Source organism: Branchiostoma lanceolatum, chromosome 13, assembly GCF_035083965.1.
Source record: "Branchiostoma lanceolatum isolate klBraLanc5 chromosome 13, klBraLanc5.hap2, whole genome shotgun sequence".
In the NCBI taxonomy this organism is placed as follows: domain Eukaryota; kingdom Metazoa; phylum Chordata; class Leptocardii; order Amphioxiformes; family Branchiostomatidae; genus Branchiostoma; species Branchiostoma lanceolatum.
The window spans coordinates 19,093,266-19,108,311 of record NC_089734.1 but is presented as its reverse complement, the minus strand read 5'-3'; the positions used below and the strand labels follow the sequence as shown (position 1 = coordinate 19,108,311).

The 15,046-nt window shown below is 39.8% G+C and overlaps 2 protein-coding genes across 6 annotated transcripts in view; one reads left to right on the top strand and one right to left on the bottom strand.

Moving 5' to 3' along the window:
* Positions 1-11,073, top strand: part of LOC136447881 (coiled-coil domain-containing protein 148-like) — a 42,994-nt gene extending 31,921 nt beyond the window's left edge. For all 5 annotated transcript variants that reach the window (XM_066447001.1, XM_066446998.1, XM_066446999.1 and 2 more), the window contains exons 9-15: positions 3,424-3,630; positions 3,909-4,049; positions 4,484-4,602; positions 5,358-5,475; positions 6,377-6,427; positions 8,309-8,398; positions 9,248-11,073. In XM_066447001.1, the coding sequence (XP_066303098.1) occupies positions 3,424-3,630; positions 3,909-4,049; positions 4,484-4,602; positions 5,358-5,475; positions 6,377-6,427; positions 8,309-8,398; positions 9,248-9,406 (885 nt within the window). In that variant the 3' untranslated portion in view covers positions 9,407-11,073. The remainder of the gene's footprint in view (positions 1-3,423; positions 3,631-3,908; positions 4,050-4,483; positions 4,603-5,357; positions 5,476-6,376; positions 6,428-8,308; positions 8,399-9,247) is intronic.
* A 1,224-nt stretch (positions 11,074-12,297) lies between these two features.
* On the bottom strand, positions 12,298-13,269 carry LOC136447765 (histone-lysine N-methyltransferase SETMAR-like). Its single transcript, XM_066446810.1, has one exon. The coding sequence runs from the start codon at positions 13,267-13,269 to the stop codon at positions 12,298-12,300; it is 972 nt and encodes a 323-aa protein (XP_066302907.1).
* Positions 13,270-15,046: the final 1,777 nt, after the last annotated feature.

The window sequence follows — 15,046 nt, the reverse complement described above, 5'->3', positions numbered from 1 at the left end:
CTTTGGACAGAGAGTAAGTGGTATAGGTTTTGGCCCCCTAGTTATGTCTGTGTCAATGCAAATTCTAATTTAAAAAAAGGGACAGCCAATAGTATTTCTGCTAGCACGTGGTTTAAAAAGCAGGGGCCAATCAACGATCCTGTCACCATTTTCAAATCTTTTGGTTTGTATTTGAGGAGCCCGTGTCTTTGTGAGCAGATGTGTGTTGTTGCTATCTCTGTGTCTGAATACTAGCGTGGGTTATGCGGCGATGCCTGGGATTATTTTGAGCTTGGTTTCTATTCTACGACAAGACTGATGCCAGGCGTTTGAACACAGAACATCGCGACAGGAAGCTACCTTTGGAACTTCCCAGGCACTACAGCCCGGACTTTTGACTACAGCTTTGCCTCGGACTTTTTGTCGGATAAATAATGTGGACATTACGTTACGGCGTGTCTGTCTGGATACATTAAAGCAACCAATCATAGTCGGACTATGCTGCCCTCCTGGCTAGATTTCAGTCCGACACTACTGCGCCACTGGACCATTCAGTATGACTACCTCAGTTCGATGAAAACGATAACTTTCTGCCCCTATAGAGGGCAGCATTGTAGACAGAATTGTAGACAATGACATTTCAAATCCATGTAGAATTCGAAACTTACAATGCATGTAGATGTTAACCTAATCAATCCTTGACCTAATAGATTTGTTAGCATTTTGTACATGTTTCTAAATAATGTTATATGTATCAGAATTCTTTTGTCAATTTTCATTTACTAGACACTTCGTACGTTTGTAACTTTTGTCTGGGTATTGTTAGCTTAGTCTGTGTGCAACTGTGAGCGTTTTAAAACATTGTATGTGTTAATGTATATATGTGTAGTTGAGAAAATGGCTGGAATGTACTGGTTGTTGTTTATCTCTAACAGTGAATAAAATGTGGTGAACTTTAGGAACAATGATTCCGTGTGCTTTCGGTATGACGAGGTGGTATAAGGGAGGGGGCTGGGAGGGGGCAGGGGGTGCCCGCAAGACCGGGGGGAGGGGGGGTTTGGGGGGATCGGGAGGAGCGATAACGGGTTCTAGGCGGGCGTAGTAGCATAGCAATGACGCTACTTTCAATGACAAAAGGTATTTTGAAGGATTACCCGGATGTGTCTGGACGGGCCGGACCAACAGGGGGGATAATTAGGTGATAATTGCGCGATAATTACTGCTAAATTATGCACCACTCGTTCGCACACAAAGGCCGACACATGTAGTTTCCACACATGTCCACACGTTTACACACTTGTGCGCACAGGTTTTCACCGAAGGACACATCGTGTACACGAACGTGGTCCGTTTACACAGATGTGCATAGGTTCCCCAAAAGGGACACATCGCGTTTCCACTGTGGGAACTCATTGAAACCTGTGGAAATTAGGGATTTCCTAGCAGGTATACACAGGTTTTCAAAACGGAAACCTGCCCTTTCAAGCAGTGTAACTTCATCAGGCATCTATCATTGTTATGTTTTTTCATGGACTCTGAATTCTGACATCTCTATTGCCAAGACTTAGTTATTTAAAAAAAATATATCAGTCCATTACTTGGTAGACATTTAATCTATTAATATGGATTGTAGATTTCACAAATTTAACTAGGATACCTCACTGGAGTAAAGCTGGATGTAAGATGATGATGAAGTAGTACATGTATTTACCAGTTTTTATAAGTTTCTCCGCTCGTTTCCAAAATAGAAGGAATTTCTGTACGTGTGTGTATTTGAGGCTGAAAAACACTTTGTGTACAGTTATTGTGTACAGTTATTATGAGTGGATCGCAATGAAAATGTAATAACAATAAGTGCCCACCGTCTTATCGGACAAAATAAATAAAAAAAGGTATAAAGAACTTCCCCATGCAGACCCCAACAGTGAAAGTCCAGTGTGGCGGCCAGAAATTCCTTCTATTTTGGAAGCGAGCGGAGAAATGTATAAAAACTGGTAATACTTAGAGTTTGCTGCTTGTTTTGTATTCATAAGTGCATATATAATGTTTCCAGAGCGTCAAAAAATGTCCCTGCCCCATGTACACTGCATTTTAGACTCGGTTGAGTTCGGTTGAGGTGTTTTGTTCAATCCTGTCGTTATTAGTGGTTACGTTTGTGGGGAGTATGGTCACCGTGATGTTTACAGTTGTCACTTCTGTTCCCAGGCTGTGATCATGAAGGAGTGTTTGCAACTGTGGTTGCATTTGATGTAGGCATTATGGTTGCATTTTCCATGGAGGTTGCTCCATGTTCCTTTGGTTGTACAGGAGTTGTAGCGTATGAATAGCACAGAAGAAAAGATATCTGGACAATGCCTAATTAGTCAACTTTGTCGGTGTTGCCATTATGAGTTGATAAGATGTATTGGTCTGTAACAAAAAACAAGCTGTTGGCTTAATGAAGTGGTATGGCAACAAATCTCATCAGTCTACTCTAATTAGCTAGTTATAACTGACTGATAAAGTTGTTCCAGGCAATTCCATGCAAATGTATGTATGAAAGCAGCCATTGAGAAACTAACTTAAAGTAACTTGAAGATCAAATCAAATTCCAATTGCAATATGATAATTATGTATCTAGACTTACATTTTTTTTTGTAAACTTATGAACAATTCATTTGCTGTTTGGTTCAGTGTATACAAATGTCTGTCCAGGTTTCACTACCAAAAATTTTTTTCTTGTTTTTTCTAGTTTTCTGTTTTTACCAAGGACGTTATATAATATATGATGTCCTTGTTTTTACTTAATTCGTGGACAAATTTTCTTGAGAAAATTGGCAGTATGTGTGCCTCTGACCAAATTGGATAAGCTGGTGCAATGTCATTATTGTCCCTATACTAGTATGATGATCTTGGGTGTTAATTAAGCTAGTATTGTCTTTTCCATATTAGGCAACCCTGTCTGTATTTGCCGCTTGCGCAAATGCTTAAGTCTAGTTTTGTTTGTTTCAAACTCTTTGGGGATAGGGGCAGTCCAGAAATGATTTGGGGTTGATCATAGATTTTTGTATATTCTTAGAACTGCAAGTGTAAGGAGTGACTGTTTGACTCTCCATAACACTCCAAATCCACCTTCAGGAAATTGGAAATAGTTTGATGATTTTCTTTCTGTTAACAAAAAAAGGGGAAAGCATATTATATCATATGAATTATACTTAGACTGATGTTGTTTCATCTCATCAGCAAATCTTTTAATCATCAAAAATTCAATGTTTATGTTTTTGTCATGAATAACAAAGGATCTTAAGTACATATAAAAACACAAAAAGTTCTAGCTCATGAAGTTGTCAATGGATATTTCTGATATTTGGCATGTGTGCATTTTTGTGCAGTCACTACAAAACGGGTATGTTTACAAACTTCTTGTTTTGATCATTGTGGCACAATTTCTATCTGTTAACATAGGTTTCCCACGAGGCGTGGTACTCTGCGTACAGACTGTACCACGATCAGGTTCGCTCCATTCAGCACAGCTGGACACGTGACCGCGCTGAACTGATGGGGAAGGCACGAGCCACGTTCGCTGCGGTCTGTACAGCTCACGAGCAGGCCATGGAGGCCAAGATCAAGCATCAGGAACAGGAGGAAATATGTGCTGCACTGAGAGAACAGGTGGAAACTTCAGTCAACAAATCAGTCAAATATACAGTCAAATATACAGGCAAATGTGCAGTCTACTACAGGTTATTCCAGTCTTGCATTGTCAAGGGTCATTAATGGATAAATGGCCGTCTCTCGTTGTGTCACTTTTCTTTAATCAAATGTGGCCTATAGCTTACTGGCCCCACTGCCCTATTTAATGTCATGACCATTTGGTAAAGCGTGGAAATGTTACTTGTCAATAAGTTTGAAACAACTGATAAACTGCCCCACTCAACCCCCCTCCCCAGTTGCACTACTGGCAGGAGATCAAGAGAGAGCAGATGGCTATAGAGGCTGCCATCAAGGCACGAATGAGAGAGGAAGAAGAGGAGAGAAGACAGATGGAAGAGGAGAAAGAGAAAAAAAGGAGAGCAAAGGACCACAAAAGGGTGATGCAAATATCTACTAGTTAAAATAATCTTCTGAAAAATCAATTAATTCTATATGTATTGATCTTACTTGACTCGTTTTTTAGTTTGTTTTAAAAATAGTTCTATCATTTGAAGCAAAAATTTTCAAAACACTTCTAAGCAGAAGTTCATGATATGCATGTATGTAACTGTCTTGTGTTATTGATAAAATGAAATATCTTAGGTCCTTTGCTATGAAATAAGACAAATTTTGTACTTTTGTTTTTGTGTGTGTGTCAGTGTGTTTTTGAACAATTCAACTCAAAAAGCTATGGGTGAACCGTAGATGATATTTGACTTGACTAGGGACTGCGCCTTGTAGCTTGACTGGCCACTACTGGGACAGTAGAACTTCCACTTGTTGTATCCTTTGCAGCACTTTTTAAATGTACAATTTTCTGTCATGTTTCTAGTTGGTCGAGTTCTATGAAGAGAAGCAGAAGGCACGTGCAGTTGCTGCGGAAGCTGATAGGAGGCGCATGGAGGAACTGCACAAACTCATGGCAGAACAGGCAGAGCATGACAAGGAGAGGTGGGTAGTGTAGGGTTTTCATCATTGTATGAAGGTTGGAGAGGCTGATACAGGAAAGTGACTTCGTTCCTATGATGTTTACCATAACGTCCAACAAAGAAATGAAAAGAATTGTGTCTGGTGCTGATGTCTAGCAATAATCATGCAAATGTAGCATTATTCATTAACAATACAAATAATAATACTTAATGCATTAATCCTCAACATGCTTCTCCAGTTATTGAACACTGCACCGTCAAAAATCATTCTTCAGGCTCAAGGTTTTTGACGCATTCCATGGCTGTATCTGATGATGTCACAGGAACATATCAGCAAGACAGTGATGATCATTTTAATAGCAAGAGATTGCAATGTTTGCTTTTAGTGTTTTTGTTGTAGATTGTAAGCATATTTCTTCTTGCGCATAGTGCTGGGTTCTGAACTGGTTACCATGTTCACTGTGATGTCACTGACAGTGCACGGGCAATGAAATTTTTTTTTCGAGATCAGGCAAAAATTAATGAGCGCGCTGATGTCATCCATGAAATTTACTTGCTGTGGCCATATCTTTATTTGCACATCTACATGTAGCTGAAGCTTGATACCAGTTTGAAACAACAAGCTAATGCTCATCCCAACCTTGTGCCCCCACCTTTCTTTTTTTTTTAACCCTGTCTATGATTCGTGTGTCAATGAGTTTTTATCAGAAGAGTTTTTAGTATTATAATTATAGTTTGATCAACTATGTTTAACAATCCATGATTGTTTGACAACAGGGTGAAATACAGAGAAGAACAGATAGAAAAGAAGACTCAGCAGAAGAGAGAAGCTCAGGAAAGACAGGAGGAGGAGGAGAGACAAAAAGAGAGAAGATTGGAAGCTCTCAGACAGATGGTATGGGGTTTGGGTGACTGTAAATTGTGAAAGATTTGTTTTCACAGTGACCTTTCCATGACGAAATCAGGACACAAAAAATAGGTCTTTCCATTGTGTTATACTACAACAGTATTTTATTAGTATGTACATCAGCATGAAGTTATTGAGTTATTAATTTTTTTTCAACCTTTCTTTAACCTTGAAAGTATGCAAAACATACACTCTTCGGCCGAGGCCGTTTTTCAAGAGTTCAAGGGAGAAGATCAGGGGTCCTTTCAACGTACCATCGGAAAATGGAACATAAATTGTTATACAAAGATAACGTTACAATCAGCATTTCATAATCATATTCAGTATATAAAGATAAGTCGACGATATAACATTTTCCATATATCAATGATAGCTTAATTTACATGAGCCTATATAGTTCAAGGAATGAATAATGTCACACTAAGATTTTGGATGTCAAATTATGGAGTTTAACAAACCTTAATGACTGACTAATAAATCTAAGTCAGGCTTTATTTTATCTTTTGCTTCATCTTTTATTTTATTTGAATTCAACATGAAAGGGAGGGCAAAACAACTCAGTACATATGGTGACAATAGCTACATTTTACACACCGAAGACAACATAATTTACATTGTATTGTTCAGACCATAACTGATCAAAAACTCAGTTGGGTTGCAAAATACGAGGCACACAAATATGGCTATACTGCATATAAGACATTGATTTGTAATGTTAATGGACAATGTCTTATAATACAGACATTCAGTATCTTTTTTTAAATCTGGGGAATATTAATCATGATAATGATATAATGAGAGAACTACAATGTAATCTGGGCTACAGGTTGATTTTGTTCTGAACATGATCACTTGAACATCTATTGATCCTCTTCTCCATTGACTACAGGTGGAGCCACATGTGGAAGTAGACCCTGTACGAATGATGGGGGACACAACTGTAAGACTAGGTGTCATTATGATACCTCTGTCAGTTTCATGTTGACAGCTGTATTCATACCAGGTCCTATGTTTTTCTCCTACCATAAATGCATTGCATCAGAATCTGATGATGAAATATCAGCTCTGAAGTTCTGCATGCTGAGATAAAGACTGATGACAAGTGGTCTCCAGACCTACATTGTACTCGTGAGAGCGCATCTCAAAATATCCATGGATTTGTCAGAGTCGATTGTTTGAAATAGTCAATTCAATTAGAAGCACTAATCTACCAGGTGCAGACAGGCACAAGTTTACTGCCCCCTGGCTCCTTGTTTTGTTAAAGGCAGCAGATGATCCAAAGCATTTTATGAGGCTTGAAACTTGAATCAGAAAACTCCAATTTCTAGTCCTTCCTACACATAATAAGTTTCAATAACACTATACCACTACATATCGACATTAAAGGAGCAAAGATAATTATATGTTGTCTTTTTGTGGTGAGAACTGAATGAAAATCCAAGCCCTAATAGACTGATCCTGACGGTCCATCACAATTAGCGGTTCGACCAATGAGAGAGTGACTGCATGTCCGTCAAATATTTGCATTCTTATGTTTTAATTTTGCATTTCTACGGGATGGGCGGGGCTATGGTATCGGTCTATTTACACTAGGCCCGTGAAACTAAAAGATCACCATGTAGCTTATTTTTGTGCCAGTTTTGAGCACTTTTGATAAGAAATACGCACGCAAATTTGGTAAACAGTGGCATTAAATGCCAATTTCATAAAGATTACAGCAACTAGAATATTTCCAGTTTTCAAGCCTCATAAAATGCTCTGGGTGCCTTTAAAGTTGTGTCCTATTGAAGTTATGTGCAATTGAGAAGGTTCAAAATCTACGCCTTCATTAAGAAAACTTTTCTGGTGGTGTTTTCCGACATGAATGTATTGCTCTATATTCCTCTGTGTGTGTATATTTGCAAAGGCTCATATCCCTACAAAATGGTTGTGTATCCTTTCTTTAGAAACGTTTTGGTAATGGAGGTATGCGTCAGTGTTGCAGTACAGGTCACAAAATACGCATCAGAAATTTGCGGTACGTTAAGCAGAAATTTGTGAAACTTTTGCAAAACCTGAGTTGGTTGAACTTGATTCCGAAGAACTGTTCGCTGGGTAATGCAAAATTGTCTGGACCCTTGGAGTGCGGAAATTCTTCTGCAGAAGAAATCTACAAGTAGATCTTCAGCAAGATTCTACATTCTGAAATTTACATGATACGTGTTGGTCCGTACACTGCTGGAAGAGTCCATTTTTGTATGAGGACCCCAAAAGGGGGACATTTTCAAAAATTCAATTTTGGGCTTGGTTGATTATCAAAAGGGCCAGGTTTTTTGGTGGAGGTGTTTTTGGAATGGTCCAGTATGAATATGGGTGCCTGGAAGAGCCCATCCATGCATAGGGTGTCAAATTGGGAGAGATCCATTTCTGACTGGTCTTCAATTCAATCCTTTATTCAAATACCGAACATTATATTTCAGACATACAACAAACGTTAGCCTGGATGGTGTTGATATTTACAATGTTCATTACATGGTCTTACTTTATAATAGTTAAACGTTATTTTGGAATCCTCCATTTTTGGATGGGGTGATTTAAGAACAGTCGCTTTTTGCATGGGGAGGGAAATGGGTGATACATGTTGTATTTGCTCGTGAAAATGTTGCCTTTCTAGTTGTACTTCTGCTTTTAAATCATCACCATGACCTGTAGTTAGCTTCTAAGAGCATGAATATACACTAAAGGACACTCATTCATTCATTTTTCAATTATATCTGTTTCCTAATATTACAGTCATAATTACTGTCATTATTTTATGCTAAATGTATTGATTTTGCCTCAGGCATCCAAAGCCAGGATGGGTGTTGGTGCAGAAGAAGACATCAACATCCAGAAGCCATTGTTTCATCTGCACGGGTTTACAGACCAACAGGTAGGTACAGGGCTAGTAAGCATACAATGACGTTGTACAAAATTCATGGAACTTAAGATGTCCAATATCACCCATATGATATTGTGGTTACATTAGATAGAAACAGGTTGGCCATAATCTTCATTATTCAAAATGTCATGATTTGAACTCCTCTGTTTTGTTTGACAAGAAGACACAAAATGCATTCCAGAAGTTTTAAGAAATGTTTAGAAACCTTTGTTGTTTGGGAGAGGTAGTCTTGTAAAGCTGTGAAGATTATGGCACTTTTGATAATTCTCATAAAGGTGACATGCCTGGCCTAACTGTTAATTGTAAACATCTGATCTATATAATTATGAAAAAAAAAACATATTGATGAATATTTACCATCGGTTTGCTCCTCCAATCACTACCTTGCAGAATAGTCTGGCCCCCATCTCCATTAAAACATTTGGTCCTTAGCCTTAGGTCCTACAATATTTCAGAAATAAATATTTCCCAGAGGCAGTGTAAAAGGGATCCAACTTTGAAGTGCCTATTCAAACCCTGTTACCATGCTGTTACAAGGACCTTGTGACTCAGAGCCAATCTGAATGACTTTGTTTCAGGCCAATATTCAAACTTATTGACAATCATGTATATGATTATGAATGGGTGCCAGACTATTTGGCAAGGGAAGTGATCAGAGTCTGTCGCAAACAGAAGCTAGAATAGGTTGGATGATTGGCTACCAATAGTATTATTTTAATTCTCAAACGTTACGCAAGCAACTTAATAAGTTTTGTAAACAGGTAGGCATTTCAGACAGCATCCGCTGTCTTTCCTAAATGTCTGAAATTCTGAGCAAGCAGGAGAATTGTATCATTTCAGGTTGCATCTGACAACAGGGTACGTGTTGAACAGGCACTGAGAGAGGCGGGGCTTCACACGTCCGAGTACGCACGCCACATCCTCAAGGACATCGCTCCACCGCGCCTGCCCAGGAAAGACCAGGAGTCGTCTGTCCACAGACTTCTAGATCATAACTAGGTTAAGACGAGGGCTTCTGTTTGAATTAGCTTTCAGCTCCATTGAAGGCTTGGCCATGGGCAATTTTTCTTTGTTTAACAATTTACAGCCAGGTAATGACGGAACCAACCATCAACAGGGGTTCATGACAACCTTTCCTGGAGCAAGAATGTTCTCAATTTGCTGTCATAAGCCTGGCATGTACATTACAGATGACAGGGGCTTGATGGGCAAATGTAATGTTCTCCTTGGCAAAATAAAATCAGCTAGCATTGAGCACTGAACATGTTATAGAGTTGAGCTTTCAACATATATATGACTATAATTGCATCTGCACTCAGATAAGAAAAAATTCTATCCATTTCATGCAGCAATGGGCCATTTTCTGTAAGTATTTAAGAATTCTATGTTATACAGTACCCTGATGTACACTCAATGAGAAACTTCATTTTTCCTTCGCCGGGAAGGTTATGCATAGGGTATACATATAGCGTTTGTGTGTTTGTTTGTGTGTAGTGGACCAGCATATCTTGAGAATGCCTTGATGGACTGTCTTGGTATTTGGTATGTTGGTAGGTTTTGATGAGACCTTAAAACAATTAGATTTTGGGCCCCGTAGTGGCTTCTTACGGTACTGCAGCGGAACTTCCTGTTTTGATATCTCGTGTTCTGGACATGCTATGGAACTGATTTTTGAGTTGTAGATAGCTCTTTGGACAGAGAGTAAGTGGTGTGGTTTTTTGAAACTGCAGGAGCAGGTTTTGCGTCTGAATTTGAAAGGGAATAACTCAAGAAGGGCTTGATGGATGGTAATGATTTTTGGTAAGTAGATAGCTTGAGTGATGATGTACATGATTAGATACTTCTTATGCAAATCAGTATCTAATTTGCATAATTAATGAGGAAAGTTTATACATCCGCCAAATTCCATGATAGGACTCTGAAACATGTGACATATGTAACTGAGGAGAGACATATTACTTGATATGAACTATGCAAATGAAGACCTCATTTGCATAGTTGATGAGAAAATACTATAACTCAAGATGGCCTTGATGGATGGTCATGATTTTCAGTATGTAGATAGCTTGTGTGATGCTTAGTATAATTGGTCGATAAGTATGCAAATCAGATTCTAATTTGCATAATGAATGAGGCAACAAAAAACACTTTGTTCCATGATATGACTATTCAAATTGTAACTGAGGAAGAGAGGAATTTTTATGGATAGAAAATATGCAAATGTGGGCCTAATTTGCATTATTAATGAGAAAGTACTATAATTCCATACTGGTTAATGACGGCAATTTCATACATTTTATACTTTTTTTGTGGCATCGGGAACTTATGTGAATGTGAACATCGTTGTATCAAATTATGCTAATAAGGGCCTCATTTGCATAATTGATGATAAATATTAGCATAACCTTCTTTGTTAAGCTCATAATTTGTTAAGCTCATACTTTGGACATGTTACATTTTAAGACAATTAACTGGTATGATTTATAATTGATGAGAAACACACCTAATACGTCAGTCATAACGGTTAAAATCATTTGGCGAAGGTATGAGGTCGTGGAACTCTAGTTACAGACTGTTTTTGCTGCACCAGATTGCAGGAAAGTATCTAATCATGTAACTGGGATAGGAAATGAAAATATAATCATTATGATACAGTATATTGGTGACAGGTGTGTTCTGTTGTTGTTGGGTGATACCATTCCTGATTCTGATGTTTGGTTGTGGTTTAGATGATTTGAAGGCACTTGTGAATTTCCCCAAAACGTTAACCAGTGCAATCAATAAATCTGTGCACTATCCCAAGCACCACAACCCCTACACACACACACACACACACACACACACACACACACACACACACACACACACACACACATACACACACTTCAACATGCTCATAAACACACCGTGAAATACAAACACACACACATACATACACATGCACACTCACACACATACACATACATACATACATACATACATAATATACACACGCACATACACACACAAACACACACACGTGCGTGGGGTGTGGCTCTCTCCAAATACGGGACCTCCATTTAACGTCCTATCGGAGGGACGTCCCTAACCGTAGCTAGGTACTCGTTTTCACATTTCACACACACATACGCACGCACGCACATACGCACACACACACACCGACACACTATCGTTGTATGCATAGTCCAGCAATTAGCGCCGCTGCCTCCGAACTCGGCTGAGGTTGAAGAATCCATGGTGTTGTTGCTCACCGGAGATACACACTACTGAGAATGCCCACAGTTCTTATAGGACAGGACGTTAAGCCATGGTGCACTGTTCATTGTACTGGTAAAATATCTGCTTTCTATGAGCTGTTTCACAGCGGGCTGCAGGTTGATCTAAACTTGTACCCTACACATCGCACATTAAAGACAATACAGAAAAGTTAATATGACGATGACTTGAACGTTCAGATATAGATTCAAACATCATCAAACCTTTGAACGCAAGCAAATTACGACTAAATGACTTTCAAACACTCCCTGTGCTAGTCTCCCTATACAAGCAGGATTTAAAGATTGATCATATGATTATGTTAATTCCTTTCATACTAATCCTCACGTCTCCTGTGTGTTTTTTTTAACGACTTGTTTTCTCTTTCTTTTTTTCTTTTTAAACATCCGTTTGATGTATACAACGTCTTTGTATTATGATCGTAGATTCCGAACCATGCCTCGAATTTTTTTATTGTTCATTGTAACGGAAAACAGGGTCCAACGGATGCCTCTACGTATGTTTGATTGGTTGGTTGGTAAATATACAACCATAATTTGGACCTGTTACGAGGGGTGATCAAAAAGTCCTCGGCCTCTCTCAAAAAACGTCGTTGAACAAAAATTTTTCTTGCACTATTTTTCAACATAGTCTCCTCTGACTTCAATATCTTTGGTCCAGCGATGTTCCAGCATTGCTACCCCCTGCTGGAAGTAGGTTGCATCTTGGGCCTCTAGATAGGCCTCAACAGCATGGATGACGTCATCATCAGTCTCGAAACGGTGACCACGTAAGTGGGACTTCAGTTTAGGAAACAGGTAGAAGTCCGACGGTGCCAGGTCAGGTGAATAGGGAGGGTGGGGTAAGAGTTCAAAGCCACATTGGGTCGCTGCTGCCACTAACACCTGAGCTGTGTGAACAGGTGCATTGCCCTGGAGCAACAGCACGCCAGCTCGGAGCTTTCCTCTCATTTTCTCTATGATAGCTGCTTTTAGCTGTCGCAGTTCTGAAGCATAGTACTCTCCATTGATGGTTTGACCCTTTTGCAAGTAGTCAATCATGATGACTCCCTCACTGTCCCAGAAAACAGAGGCCATGACCTTGCCGACCGATGCCACGCGCTTGAACTTCTTGGGTGGCTGCGACCCCTTCTTTGTCCATTCTTTACTCTGTTCTTTTGACTCTGGATCAAAGTGGTGAACCCATGTCTCATCTTGGGTCTCAAACCTCTTGATGAAGTTGGCCGGATTAGACTGGAAACGGGCCAAAAGTGTCCTGGAAACTTCCAACCTGTTCAGCTTCTGATGGCTGGTTAACATTCGCGGTACCCGCCTTGCAGACAGCTTGTTCATCCCCAAGATGTTCGACAAAACATTTTGAACTGAGCCAAAACTGATGCCCAGTGAATGCTCTATATGTCGGATAGTCACACGTCTGTCATTTACAGTCATAAAATGGATGGCTTCAACTTGATTGTCCGTGGTGGCTGTTTTCGGGCGTCCCGACCTTGGGTCGTCTTTGACGCTCTCCTTGCCTCGCTTAAAGTTAGCAACCCACTTCTTTACGGTGGAATGAGAAGGGGAGTCCTCACCAAGTGTCTTGACCATGTCTTCGTGGATTTGCCTGGGAGTCATCCCCTTTTTCTTTAGATATTTGCTAACAGCACTAACCTCTGTGGCGTCCATTTTGTGATTTTCTTCACACCTGCTGATTTTCAAGGGGCGCCACGCGCTAATTAATGAATATGAAAATTTGCATTTCTGTGGGCAGTGTCTTAAGATGTCATAGTATACAGTTATACCCAATAATGGGAGTTACACCCATTGCTTCCAGGTGAGGCCGAGGACTTTTTGATCACCCCTCGTATGTGCCATGTCATTTATACCTCATGTATGTCATTTCTGCCTTCATTTTCCAATGGTGTACGATACGTTATAATAAGAATTAAGGGCTATGCTGATTGAGATTAAGGGTTATGATGACAGATTAAGGGAAAGGGTGATGGATTAATGGATATGCTGACGGATCAAGGGCAAGGGTGAGGGATTAAGAGCTATGTTGACAGATTAAGGGTTATATTGACGGATTAAGGGCTTGGATGACGGATTAAGGGTTATGATGACGGACGGATAAGGGAAGGGGCGACGGATTACAAATGTAGGGTCTGTGGTGATGGATTAAGGGATATGCTAAGGGATCAAGGGCAAGGGTGACGGATTTAGAGCTATGTTGATATATTAAGGGTAATGTAGGTGGATTAAGAGCTAGGGTGACGGATTAAGGGCTAGGGTGATGGATTAAGGGTTATGGTGATGGATTAAGGGTAAGGATGACGTATTAAGTGAAAGGGTGACGAATTAGGGTCTCTGGTGATGGATTAAGAGTTATGCTGTCGGATTAAAGTTTATAACCACGGATTTAGGGAAAAGGTGACGGATTAAGGGCTAAAGGGACGGATTAAGGGCTATGGTGACATATCATGGGCAATGCTGAGGGATTAAAGGCTTTCGTGACGGAGTAAGGGCAAGGGTGATGGATTAAGGGTTATCCTGTGGGATTTAAGTTTATGTTAACGGATTAAGGGCTAGGGTGACGGATTAAGAATATCACATCCCGTTATAATATACTCCTCAACTAGCCACCTGTAGATAATCATATTCATTGAGCGAAAATGGCAGCTTTTTCCAGAAGCACTTGTTTAGACGAAATCTTTGGCAAATAAATATGTTTTATACCTCACATAGACCTTTAAAAAATTCTGTTCTGTTTGCTGACCTATGTCAGTTTCGGGACTAGGTGCCGAGTTGTCCCGAGTGGCTAGGGGCCGAGTTGTCCCAGAGGCCGAGTTGTCCTGATACCGTTTGAAACTGGTCACCGAAATTCGCCATGGCTGACTGCTTAGAGATCAAGTTGGGAATGAATCTTGGCCAGACAATCCTGAATTTCTCACCGCAAAAGACAATGGCATTGTCATGCCAGCAAAGTGTTGTAGAAACTTGAGAAGAAGCAAGTACATATTTCTCACAAGGCTGAGACAAAGGTGCGAGGTACCACTACTCACAGCATGAATGAGGACAAGGGCGGAGAAAAAGAAACAAGAGCTTTTAAAAAAAGCTGGCGTTTCGGCTACGTTTATAAGTGTGAATTGTCTTTTCCCTTTACTTGAAGTAAAATCTGCCAGAGGAAGTCACTCAAGGGCTGTTCAGTCTATAAGAAAAATTGTCATTTTGGGAAATGAGTACTGTTTTAATAGAGAAAGGCAGATTGGGGAAAGCAATTTTGAAGTTACGTCACTTAACTTAAGTGCTTTTGAAAAAGCTGGTCTTGGCCTACAACTTGTGCTTATTTGTAAAATGTATAATAGGCTCATTATAAAAGCTATCA